Source organism: Bacillus rossius, chromosome 5 (genome assembly GCF_032445375.1).
Source record: "Bacillus rossius redtenbacheri isolate Brsri chromosome 5, Brsri_v3, whole genome shotgun sequence".
NCBI classification, from domain to species: domain Eukaryota; kingdom Metazoa; phylum Arthropoda; class Insecta; order Phasmatodea; family Bacillidae; genus Bacillus; species Bacillus rossius.
In genome coordinates this window covers 3,120,635-3,134,579 of record NC_086333.1, presented here as the reverse complement: position 1 = coordinate 3,134,579, position 13,945 = coordinate 3,120,635, and the positions used below count along the sequence as shown (strand labels likewise).

General features: G+C 38.3%; 1 protein-coding gene across 1 annotated transcript; it reads left to right on the top strand.

Annotated features, from left to right (window-relative positions):
* The first annotated feature begins 3,437 nt into the window (after positions 1 to 3,437).
* LOC134531553 (uncharacterized) lies at positions 3,438 to 11,894 on the top strand. The gene is made up of 2 exons (XM_063367249.1): positions 3,438 to 3,620; positions 9,526 to 11,894. The coding sequence occupies exon 2, from the start codon at positions 9,570 to 9,572 to the stop codon at positions 10,818 to 10,820; it is 1,251 nt and encodes a 416-aa protein (XP_063223319.1). The 5' UTR covers positions 3,438 to 3,620; positions 9,526 to 9,569; the 3' UTR covers positions 10,821 to 11,894.
* The last annotated feature ends 2,051 nt before the right edge of the window (positions 11,895 to 13,945 follow it).

Genomic DNA, 13,945 nt, shown 5'->3' with positions numbered 1-13,945 from the left:
AAATAATCACTAAAAACTTAAAAATTATTTTAATTCAAAACAAAAATGTGAAAACATTTTTCATACAAATTATGTAGATTTAATGCGTTTGCGAAACCTTTGTAATAGAAACATGTGGAACACTTCTCTTGCAGATAAACTTTATAATTCCAAAACCGTGAAAGTCATAAATGAATATAAAATGATAAGAATGCAATGTTATTGAATAAACTATTTATATAAACAGTCCTTAATCAGTGAAAAAGTTATGTACAATATTAAAACTATACACTCAATATATAAAATACACAATCCATGGTTTTGTACACTATCTGAGTAAAATAATTTTTATAAAAGAAAGAAAACCATTAACAAAGTTTCAAAAGAAAAGACTTGTCACTTTTATACGAAACCATGTCAATAAACATAGATCAATTATTCTTGTCTTATAAACAAAAATCATTACCCTTCATACTATTTGTTGAGATAATTATAACATAAAACCGTAACTCATAAAAAATAATATCAGTATGCACAGTTTGACATTGTTTTCTGATTTCACGGTAAAACATTCAAAAATATAAATAAAACATATGTATGTTCATTTAATTAATATGATGTAATACTCCGTGGCCTTACTTAGCCTTTCAGAAGGTACAAGTCTTATTTTATGATTTTAATAAGACAAAATTAGCAATATAAGCGACGTTCAGTTCTATTCCGGTCTTACCCATTACCACGATACACATAAAATCACAGAACACTTAAAAACTAAACATTCTTATAGGACAACATATACTCGAAAAATCATAAAGTATCATAAAATTATTCAAAGAAACATGTTGAAAATTACGCCTTGACATAAACACAAATCCAAAATTTCTATTCCAAAGTCATCGACTGAATTCTCTGAATTTCACTACGCTACAGAGAATAAATATATTAATAAAATAAACCAAATAAATATTGAAAGATTACTCATAAAATTCAAAAATATATACATGGATTTGAATATTGAAATCTGAATTCTCTACGCGTCAGTTAGCTCACACCATAACATAAAAAAGTCTCATTGAGGATTTTTCACAGATTCAAGTTCATAAAGCCAATTTTCGTCTTGGCTTTTTTGATGTGGGTTCATCCTTGCCGACAAATGTTTGAACATCGTTTGAGTCAGAACGGTCATATTCTTCTTTATCAAGTTTTTTACAGTTCCTTAGAGAATATTCAGTCATAGCTTTAACTATGTAGTCGGGATCTCGTATGGGCATCGAACGAGTTCACCGTGGGTTGATTAGTTCAGGTAACATACAGTTTAAATAAAATTTCGTCAACTGCTCCTCCATTTGATTCTTCCAGAAATTATCGTCTCTCTCTATCCGTGTTATTTTCATGTCGCACGGAGTCCAACGTCCAAAGAGGCAATATTCGCGTCCGGTTACGTGGAGTTGCCCTTGAATCTGATAAAAATAATGATGGTTTTTATTAATTTCAGTGACAGTTGTTTTGTCACGAGAAACATTCCAAAATGTGCATTTCCTCTTGCAAATTAACTCATTAGGACTTATTTGTACTGGCTTTACACCTGACGCTGGACATTTTACTTCCACAGTGCCATCTGTCCCGATGAGTCCATCTGGGCTGGCTCCAAGAAACAATATCTCTTTATCAATAAAGAGTCCGCATGCCTTTACTTTAACGTTATGCAACTCTTACAGCTTTTTTATAGCTTCCTTTTCGTGATCTCTACCCCATATCATTGCATCTGTGTCGAAGTCACTATAAAGTAGAGTAGAAACCAATTTCTGGCACGATGTGTGTGGTTTACGCCTACACACAGTGCCAAAATTTGAAGCTGTCAACATTTTCCTGCGTGTTTGTTTACATAGGTTACTGTCTCTTTGTAGGACTGTTCCACTTTGCAAGTCTTCGCGCTCTTTTGGTGTTGTTGGTAAAGATTTTAGAAAAGTTTCCTTCGCCATCTCAAAATCGTCGCGAGTCATATCTGGTTTTTGAGCTTGAGGACCATAGTCACTCTCTGCAGGAAGCTTGGAGTACTTGCAACAAACGGCACTTTTGCGCACATACTTTTTCTTGCGCCTGATCTTGCTTTTCAAGACTATTCTTCTGCTTTCAAGTTTTTTGGTGTACTTGCCTGGGCTGCATTTGTACATTTTTCTGTGTAATTTGTAAAGTGGTGTTTTTGTGTTGCATGCCACTACAGCAGCATGGCTCCTGCCCCGATAGCTTCTTCGTAAGCAAAAATTAACCCTCTTACCACCCACAGATTTAGCAACAATGTTATTAAATTGCTCGGCCGAATTGCTATCGACATCCTTCAATAGACTTCTTGCATTGTTCAAAATGCAATGATTTTGAACTTCTTCGACCATGGACAAAATTCCACTATTTCTTAAATCTGGAACCAAATTTTCTTCCTCTTATCTTGTACAAAAATATTTTTGGCACTGAGAATGATCCCCAAAAATATGGTGTGGAGCATTCAAAGCACCTGCTTTGAAATTGTGTAACTACTCGTGTTCACTTATATTTTTTTAGCTTTTCCAGTGCCTCGCTGAAGAGACAATCGATGTTCGCATCCTTAAAATATTAGCAGCTAACTTTTTTCCGGAACACGATGTGACCGAGTTTGCCATTGGTTGCGATTTCCTTCAACTTGTTACTATAATTACGAAGCACATGATTCCGGCATTCTATTTTTTGCACTGTGTGGTCAGAATATGGTCGCATTTTTATCAGTGTGTTGTATACGCTGCAATCACCATCCGCGATCAACGTACCAAATATAACTCCATGAAGTTCAACACTGGATGGAAATCCTTCAGCGATTATATCGGCTTCCATACTTCCTGCACTTCCATTCCAGTTTTTGTAGCACACGTGGTCACTGATCTCTCTTCAATTTCTTTCAGCATAAGCACAAATGGAACAATATCTATTTCTTACACTAATAAAGAGAATTTCTCTTGTATAAAATCCTACAATTACTGCCACTCCAGATAATGAACTGTAGCTGCTGTTCTTGTAAGACCTTTAAGCATATTGTCGCGTAGCTCAAAATTATCATTAATTTATTTAATTAGTTTATTTGTTGAAAATACAATTTTAAATTCTTTTCGCTAGTTCGGGACTTGGTTTCCCTCACGCTAAGATGGGGTAACACCTTTGTTGGATTTGGGTTTTCGGGGGGGCTGGAAGAGTGCGAGTCTTGCACGTCTTTGTCTGGGAACGCAGGCGTGACCGCGTTTCAGCCAGGCCAGCTGACACGTTGTTTGCTGCAGTTCCAGAGAAACGCGGCGCAGACTTGTTTGTCGTTTTTTTTTGAGGCCAGCTGAGAGCGCAGATTGTGCGCAGTCGCCGTGCGCAGGCGAGTGTCGCAATCTAGCGGCCGGTTTTCGGACTACGTGGGCAACCTGGCGCGGCCGACCGCGCGGCCAGCTTGTTGTAATAACTTTACGTGTTTGTAAAACACAGGAAAACTTCCCGTCAGGATGTTTTCCCCGTAGGGGTTTTGCGGCCAAGAAAATAGCTTAAAAGAGATGTAAAATGTTTTCGCGGGGCGGTAATCCTGTGGAAGGCTGTCATGCTGCCCGGCCGCGCGGCGACTTGGTAATGGTTAGGTGAGTGCTATCGGAAATGGCGCCTGAGTGATGCCGGACTCTTAGCCTTCAGTGTTTCTTCGTAGTTAACTTTAAAAATTCTCGTTTGGTGTATTATTTGCTCTTATAAATAATTTGTTCTTAGAAACTTAGTGGTTTTAACGTGTAATACGTTGAGCACTACAGTTCCCTTTTTTATTTTCAAGTATAACTCGGTAATTTGTTTGCATCACGATCCTTGTCTTTTCATGTAAATGATGACGTTATAAACTTAAACTAAATAATTTCTAAAATCCGTTTCGAGGTAGTGGATGTTCTTAATAAATTTTAAAAATGAAGTTGTGGAAGAGCTAATGAAGCTTGGTATCACTGGGTGGCCTGGAGGAAATTATTACGATTATGTTAATGTGTTAGTACTACTAAGAAAATCTTATATATGGTTTATTGTTTTTCTGTCGGAATATCTATAAGGCTGGTAGCGGACATGGAAGGTGCCTCATTATTTGTCAGCTTTATTTAATTGTTATAAATAAATGTGATTGTTCTATTGTTTTTAGGTTACTCTTATTTTTTTCTCAGTATCCTGATTTTCTATTCTTGTATAAGAATACACCTACTAAGATTCAATCCTCAGTGAGATGCTCTATGGCTAGTTAATGTTTTGAGTTTCTTATGTTCAGAGCTACATTTTTGAAGAATTGAACCCCCCCCCCCCCTCTGAAAGTGAGACGTGACAAATGGTGGAGATCGCCGGTCAGTAGGTATAAAGAATGTTGGGATACTGAAAAATAAATTAAGATAAGAGTGTTAGGTGTGGTCTAACATTTTGATTTATTTTAGTGAAGAAGAAGAGCATGCAGTGCAGCTGGTGTATTAAGATTGATGTGTTTATAGGATTAATTGTTTAATGATAATAAAATTTATTTTAGGTTATTTCAGGAAACCAGTGGGAGACCAGGGATGGCTGTATTTGTCTAACAATAATTAATTTAAGGTGAAATGTGAAATGTATGCTTAAGTTAAGGACTAATGAAAATAATTTAAGGTGGAGTCTATTAGGGATGGCTAGTAAATACACAATTGAAATATTGGATGACAAAGTAAAAAACCCTGAGAACAGTGATAGTAGTTCTTCGTCAGATGATGAATCATTGAAAGTGTTAAAAGATAAATTAAGCGACATAAAACCAGAATTGAAAGATCAGAATTTAAACATGGAGACAGGCAGGTGTTTTGTGGACCCGGGATATTTTTTTGGAAAGAGATGTGAGGAGGTTGAGGAATTTTTAAAACAGTTTCGCAGAGCAGCCAAGGTAAATGGGTGGAATGAGCAAAAATGTTTGTCATACTTGCCTACATTTTTGAGAGGGCCTGCTTTAAAATGGTATGACAGCTGTGAGAGCACATTGGAGAATTTAACTACATTTGAGGAATTAGCAAATAAATTAAGGGATGCGTTTGTGAGAGTGGGTCACATAGAGGACTTAGAGTTAAGATTGCAGGCGCGAGTACAAGCAGTAGATGAACCTTTCGAGTCATTTGTGTACGACATATTGAATCTTTGTAACCGACTTGATGCTAAGATGAATGAAGCTAGTAAGGTTAGATATGTATTGCGTGGGTTAAGGCCAGACATTGTAGAGAAAGTTATGCTTTTCCCAAACAATACTGTGGAACAGTTACTAGGTAATTTGAGGAATATTGAGGCAGGTCTGTATTACGCTAAAAATCATGAGAGGACACAGTGGGTAAATTCGAAACAGGAACAAGTACCTATCAGAAATCTTAAAGAAATTCAAACACCAGAAAGAGAATTGTCATCTATCAACACGAGAATTGAGGACAGTTTGATAGAGTTTAATAAACAATTAAAACAATTACGCGGGGAACTGGATACCATGAGATTACAGGCACAACCAAAGTCACAGTTTAGAACTCAGGGAGGAAATTACAAAAATAACAGTACACTAACACAATACCATCGAAATCAGAACAACAATTTTTTCAGGCAGACCCCAAGTAATTCATTTCCAAAAATAACTGACAGACCACAGTGGACCTCATATGGTAGGCCGATTTGTTTAAAATGCAAACGACCAGGTCACTTGATACGAGATTGCAAAACGTCACAACAGGGAAACTAAATAGGGCGAGAGTCGGTCGGGGTGACAACTCGTCCCTTGTTAACCAAATGTCTCTTTTACAAAATGACGGTATTTTAAGTCAGAAGACAAAAATGTTCGGAAAAGAAATCCCCGTTTTTATCGATACAGGAGCTGCGGTATCACTAATTGAGGAAAGATTAGTACCGAAAAGTTGTTGGAAATCCGCAGAACCAAGAGGTTTTACAGGAGTCTCAGGAAGAGTTCAGAAACTTAATAAGATGGCCAAATTAAGATTTAAATTAGGACAGTATGTTTATTCACATGCGGTAGGTCTGGTGGAAGCCCCAATAAAAGGGATCATTTTAGGATGTGATTTTTTAACCAAATATGGAGCAGAAATTTCTTGTAAGGGAGGCCAGAAAATGTCATTGACCATAACACGTCCTGATTGCTTCGTAAATACCACAAATACCGAAATAAGGGAGGTTAAAAGCCAAACCAAAGTAAAAAGAGACAAAATTCAAGTAGATCAAAACCAAAATCGGGTTAATCATAATGTAGGTCAGGATGGAACACAGGAGTTAAGCCAAATCGAGCCAGAAAATATTTTCAGGTTAGGTTGTGTGACAGTTCACAATCATGTTAGAGTAGAGCCAAGGATGCATCATCTTATCGAAATTAATTTTGAAGGAAATAATTTACCTGATGAGGTGCTGATAGAGCCTAAGGAGGATATTTACAACAGATATTCTGTACTTGTACCTAGGAGTATTGTAAACAGAAAACAGCATACTCACATTTGGGTTACTAATACTACTAACCAGTCAGTTACTCTTCATAAGGGAATGAAATTAGGATATTTAAATGAGTTTGAGGAAACACCCAGTATCGAGAACAAAGAAGTAACTAAGGTATTACAAGCTAGAGATAAAAATAATGTCGATTTTGATGTGTCTAAATTAAACATTAATCCAGAGTTACCAGAGGAACAAAAAAACAGACTGGTAGAGTTGTTGTATAAATATCAAAATGTTTTCAGTTGGGACCCCAGCCAGATAGGGAGAACAAAAGAGGAAGTAGTTTTTCTGGATACAGGGGACAGCACACCCATATCATCTGTACCTTATCGAGTTTCTCCTGGGGAACGGGAAATTATTCATAACATAGTACAAGAACACATTAAAAATGGGATTGTGAGACCCTGTGACACGAGTTGGTGTTCACCAGTTGTTCTTGTTAGAAAAAAAGACAACGATTATAGGATGTGTGTGGACTACCGTCGTTTTAACACTATTCTTAAGGTTAATAAATACCCCCTTCCTCGAATAGATGATTTCTTAAGTCACTTGACTGGTGCTAAGTATTTTACTCACTTGGATATGAATTCAGGATACCACCAATTGAGAGTAGCTGAACAGGATCAGGAAAAAACTGCATTTGTTACCACCGATGGTACTTTTTGTTTTGAAACCCTTCCTTTTGGTTTGAAAACCGCTCCGTCAATTTTTCAGAGATACATGGATAAGACTTTGGCAGGGTTAAAGTGGGGTTCATGCTTAGTCTATTTGGATGACATTCTAGTAGTGGGCAGTACGTTTAATCAACATCTTGACCGATTAGAACAAGTTTTTAAAAGGATGCAAAATGCTAATTTAACCTTGAAACCGTCAAAATGTACCTTCGGTTATTTTGAAACCGATATGTTGGGACATTTGGTTAACCATGAAGGGATTAGACCCCACCCCGATAAAGTAGTAGCAGTGAAACAATTTCCTACACCTAAGGACCAACGAGGGGTGAGAAGCTTTTTAGGCCTAGCTTCTTTCTATCGTAAGTTTATAGCAAATTTCTCTCAGATTGCGAAACCCTTGTCGACATTGCTAAAGAAAAATGAAAAGTTTATCTGGACCGACAAGCAAGAACAAGCATTCCAAATTTTGAAAGAAAAGCTGATTTCTTCCCCCGTGTTAGCTCACTTCCAGGAAAACCAGCCCATTGAAATACATACAGATGCTAGTACCTTAGGGATAGGAGCCACATTGTTACAAAGAATTGATGGAAAATTACAACCTATTGCCTATGCCAGTCGAACTCTCACGTCAGCTGAGACTAGATATCCTATAACTCACCTTGAATGTTTAGCCTTGATTTATGCTTTAGACCAGTTTCGGCCTTACATTTACCTGAAGCCATTCAAAATTGTAACTGATCATCATAGCCTATGTTATTTGAATCGTTTGAAATTTAATGCTCATAGCGCAGGAAGGTTAACCAGGTGGGCATTAAAATTGATGGAGTATGAGTACACTGTATGTTATAGTAGTGGAAAAACTCATGTACATGTAGACAGTTTGAGTAGAAATGCTGTCAACACAGGGACAGCCCTTGACGAAGAAAAATCCCTTGAGTTACCTGTTTTTGTGATGCATGATGTGGATTTAGCTAAGCTGCAATATTCTGATGTGAGTCTAAGACCTTTAATTTCTGAGTTGACTCAACCGTCAGGAATCGATAATAAGTTAAGCCGACAAGCGAAAAATTTTTCTTTGCTGAATGGTGTTTTGTACAAAAATAACTCTAACCCAAGTGGTAGAGACAAGCTATTAGTAGTCCCAGAAAGCTTAAAGGCTGAAATTCTGAGGGAAAGTCACGACAATCCCACTTTTGGCGGTCACTTAGGAGTAGTTCGCACCGCAGACAAAATTATACGTCGTTATTATTGGACCAATATGCTAAAAGAGATTCAGGCCTATGTAAGGAGTTGTAGGGGATGTCAGGGGAAAAAGGGAGTTCCTCAAAAGAAAGCAGGGTTATTAGAACCATTACCTATCTGTGAACCTTTCGAACGTATTGGTGTCGATATTTTAGGCCCTTTTCCAAAAACCGTGTCAGGAAACAAATACATTCTTGTTGCTATTGATTACGGTACTCGATGGGCGGAGACTAAAGCCACCCCCACTAGTAACGCCAATGACGTAGCTATGTTTTTACTAGAAAACATAATTTGTCGCCATTCTGTACCATGTTCCATATTGACAGATAGAGGAAAAGTTTTTACTTCCAAAGTCGTTAATGAATTACTTAGGTTAATGGATGTACAAAGTTTGAAAACCTCAGGATACAGGCCAAACACAAATGGATTATGTGAAAGATTAAATGGAACAATAGCAATGATGCTATCTCAGTATGTGGCATCCTCACAACGTAATTGGGATGAATATGTACCCTTGGTCACTTTGGCATACAACACGGCGAGGCAGGAAACATTAAAATTTAGCCCATTTGTGCTCATGTATGGTAGAGAACCTGTATTACCCTCGGATGTTCAATTAAGTCAGCCTGTAGAAGATGAGGACAGCCTTCGACTGCGTACTCGTTGGAAGGAGATCCTGCGACAGTCCAGAGAGAATTTAAAAAGACAACAGGGTATCGATAAAAAAAGGTATGACCGCAGACGACGAGCGGTGACCTATAAGATAGGACAGGAGGTTATGGTGTACACACCTGTTCGAAAAAAGGGTTTGTCAGAGAAACTATTGCATAAATGGTTCGGTCCTTATGTTGTGGTGGACAAATTGTCTAATAACCTGTACAAGTTAAAGAAGACGAGTCGAGGCAGAGATGTTTACGAAGTTACAAACGTAGAGAGAATGAAAAATTTTTACAGTGTATAAGTTATGATAAGTTATGTAATAGAGATTTTTTTTTTGTGGTTGTGGATAACTAAATAAAACAAAGAGAGAGAGAAAAAAAAATAATTCGAAAGTTTTGTAACACTTGTAAACAAAAATCGAGCCTGTCTAATATTTAGTTTTGTATAGAATTTTTACAGAGTCTTAAGGCGTGATCATCTTCCGTACTGACGATGAGGATGCTACACATCGTCCTGGTGCTCCTGCAGCTGGGAAGCAGCAGACAACATCGACCGCTACCTGAAGGAGCAGTGGGGGTGGTTGCGGGAGCGCATTTCGAGCCGATACCTCAGGTAACATTGTACACTTCATCGGTACCAGTAAATTTTAAGGTTGCTTGGCCAATGCAATTAGATGACATTCAGGATAGTATCAAAGAAATCACTTCTTGTCCCTCCAATAGTTCAAGTGAATGGTGTGTTATTTTCAAAGAATTAAAACATAGCTTAATTTATACTGACATGCTAATTAATAAGGTAAACGAAGCAGCAGGGGATGACGTATTGGATTTTCAGTCTCAAGTTCGGGAAAGACGAGGGTTAAATTTCATTGGAGAGTTTTTTCATTGGTGTTGTGACATTGCCGTCAATAGTCAATTGAATAATCTTTTCCTAAATGAACAACAAATGTCAGAACACATAAACAAGATGGAATCACAAATTTTAAACACTCATGAGGCACTGGCAAATATGAGCAACACTATTTTTGTTATAAACGAGGGAATGACCGGAATTCTAAAAAGAGTACAATCAAAATTCACAAATTTGTCTGATTACTTAAAAGACCTCCGAGAGACTATGGTGACTAAGTTTTCAGGAATGGTTCAAGACATAGGACATTCATTCCAGTTTCAGGTACTGTTGGCCTCTCAATTAGCCAAACAAGCGCATACATTTACAAGACTAGAGATTCTGGACCAGTGCCAGTCAAATAAAATACCTGCCATTGTAGTTACACCAGCTCAATTGAAAGAGAAATTAAATATGCTAAATGAAATTCTTAATAGGGATGGTTATGCGTTGTCCATAAGTGTATCAGAAGTTCAGAAATATTTTAATTTACCCATTTGTAAATGTCAAGTCCACAAGGAAAATTTATACCTTCAAATTAAAGTACCAATTGTTAAACTAAATTCCAATTGGAGATTGTTTCAGTTCGTCGCAGTCCCATTTCAGTGGAAGAACTCAACTTGTCATTTGGATCATGCTCCGAATTTTCTGGCAGTGGATGGAGACCATCTAATCACTATTCAGGGTAGAAATTTATTAGATTGTAGACCATTTGAAGATAAATTGTGTTTTGTTCCCAGGTTCTCCGGAGATACCCTAGGTAGTGCTTTGTGTCCAAAGGCTCTTTTTCAGGGGATTACCGTTGAAATCTTAGTACCACATGTGCGTTTCTATGCCATTCCGGAAACCAACTGATGATCACCCAGGCTGGACCAGAGCGGTACTTCCTAACAAACCCGTCAGGAAAATTAGACTTGCAATGCATGAAACATAACAATGAATCTTTATTTTTAGGAAGTGGAGACATCCTCGGAGCTGTAGATATAGAAGTACCGTGTGATTGTCGTTTGTATTTAAACCAAGAACTTAAAATTAACGAGTTGTATCCATGTGATGCGTTAACAAAATCTAAATTTCAATTGGTACATGTAATACCAGCTGCTTGGACGAAGTTACGTAAATTGAAAATTTTCCCTCATCCTACGTCAACACATACAGTTTTTCCATCCTTAATGGATTGTTTAGATGAAAATTGGCCAACTCTAATACCACATTTAAATTTTTCTTTGACAAAGTTTGAAACCCCTTTAGACCCGATTCATTTAAGAGAACCAGAAAACGTACCAAGATTTGTAATGAAAAACTTACAGAGTATTGCGCTTTCCATTGTAAGTAGTGTATTATTATTTATTATTATTAAAAATCCATATCTAGTAGGTATTGGAACGCTACCAAGAGTATCCGCCTTGGACAATGTTACTACCCTTGGCATAGAAATAAGTGTAACTGTAATTACTATATTGGTAATAGTTGGAATGTTTTTAGTTCTGTTATTAAAATATCTGAGAAATCGGAAACCCCTCAGTATGTCTGTAGAAATCTCGACTACAGTAGAAAATGCTGTTCCTTCTACCAGTGGAAAGGTAGAATTAAAAGACATACTAGCCAGAGATAATGGTTGTGTAGCTAAGTTATCCAGTGAAACTGGGGAGGAATTGAAAGTAACCATTTCCATTTGTGATGATCAGTAGTGAATGAATTTTGTTCAATGTAAAGCTTTACCTACGATTAGAAAAAATAGAATTTGATTAATGTTTATGTGAAGGGGCATGCGCCCATAAATAATTTTTATAGAACCAAATAACGATGGAGGGAGAATACCAGGTTCAATAAGGGGAATTATGACGTCAGGACTAATCATTGAGAAAGTGGGTGGGATCCTTTCCGTATTCCCATTTTCCACCATAAACCCCCCCCCCCCTTTGTGTTTTTATTATTCAAGAAGTGACATTGATAGTTTTCGTCAATCGAAGAGAATGACTTTTGAGGCGGACTTGTTAAGTGCAATTTCGAAAGGAGTGCTGTGGTGCAGCTCCATCCAGAACTCTTGTCCCTTCTCGAGTTGGGAGAAGGCGCGTCGTTAAGGGTCAGCCAGATACCACGTGGGCCAGTTGGGAGAAGAGGACCTGCTTCTACCCATTGCTGCGGGCTGGTGCCCGTATCGTCGAATCGTGTGGTGATGCACGATTACCAGGAGTATCAGCGGTTTGGGAGTGGCCATGTCCAAGGACAGTGATTACGCATCGTGATAGGGTGTGGCCCCCCAAACAACAAATTTATCGAGAAGACTAGAATTATCCATCGTTTGAAACTACTGACCTGACGTTCAAAACAAAGTGTATAGCAAGACAAGGCCAGTGTAGTTATAAACTTTCAACCTACACGTGGACACAGTCAAATTTTTGTTGTAAATTTTCCTATTAGGTACCTTACCTTATCCTTCCTCTACGAAATGTGGGGGGTAGGCTTTTCTTCAAGATGTTGAATATTGCAGATGAGTTACGAGTTTAGTTTTTGAATAGTTACTTGTTTTAAGAATCTTTAAAAGTTATTTTTGTGTTGATACCTGGTATGACCCTCCTTGGTTAGTTGTGTTGATCTATGTTGATCTCATGAATACTTCTTGATAAACACATGAAAATACGTCATTAACTTAAGTAAGATAATTTAATTGTTGGATTTGTTCACTATTATTTTGATGATTGAGAGTTTTTTTTTTAGTTGTTTGTAATTGTATGACTCCTGATGCTGCTCATGTATTTTGTGTAGGAATGGTGTCGTGTACCGTGGGTGACGAGCAGTTGGGATGAACGACGTCGGGATGGACCGGCTGGGAGAGGCAGAAGTTGGAGTGGGGTGTGATTCTGCAGCTCACAGTTCCGCTGGCTGTTCCTGTCTCTGCCCTGAGTTGGTGCATCTCTTCGCCGTATCCCTCCTGGCTGCTTGCTGTCCCAAGCAGTGCTAACATGTGAAATTTTGTAAAACACACTTGTCCTCCGAGAGGAAATTGTCAATAAGTGCTAGTAGAACTTAGAGTTGGTATTTATACCTAAACAACAACCACTGTAATCACTAATTTAAATTTGTAACTGGATCACATAGAAATGATAGGGACAATTGGTTTTTTTTTTTTGAAGCAAACTTAAATATTCCCCAAGCATTGTTGTAAGCTTGTGGGGCACAAGCTCCTGCCGCCCGGGGTGATGTCGCGTAGCTCAAAATTATCATTAATTTATTTAATTAGTTTATTTGTTGAAAATACAATTTTAAATTCTTTTCGCTAGTTCGGGACTTGGTTTCCCTCACGCTAAGATGGGGTAACACCTTTGTTGGATTTGGGTTTTCGGGGGGGCTGGAAGAGTGCGAGTCTTGCACGTCTTTGTCTGGGAACGCAGGCGTGACCGCGTTTCAGCCAGGCCAGCTGACACGTTGTTTGCTGCAGTTCCAGAGAAACGCGGCGCAGACTTGTTTGTCGTTTTTTTTTGAGGCCAGCTGAGAGCGCAGATTGTGCGCAGTCGCCGTGCGCAGGCGAGTGTCGCAATCTAGCGGCCGGTTTTCTGACTACGTGGGCAACCTGGCGCGGCCGACCGCGCGGCCGGCTTGTTGTAATAACTTTAAGTGTTTGTAAAACACAGGAAAACTTCCCGTCAGGATGTTTTCCCCGTAGGGGTTTTGCGGCCAAGAAAATAGCTTAAAAGAGATGTAAAATGTTTTCGCGGGGCGGTAATCCTGTGGAAGGCTGTCATGCTGCCCGGCCGCGCGGCGACTTGGTAATGGTTAGGTGAGTGCTATCGGAAATGGCGCCTGAGTGATGCCGGACTCTTAGCCTTCAGTGTTTCTTCGTAGTTAACTTTAAAAATTCTCGTTTGGTGTATTATTTGCTCTTATAAATAATTTGTTCTTAGAAACTTAGTGGTTTTAACGTGTAATACGTTGAGCACTACAGTTCCCTTTTTTATTTTCAAGTATAACTCGGTAAT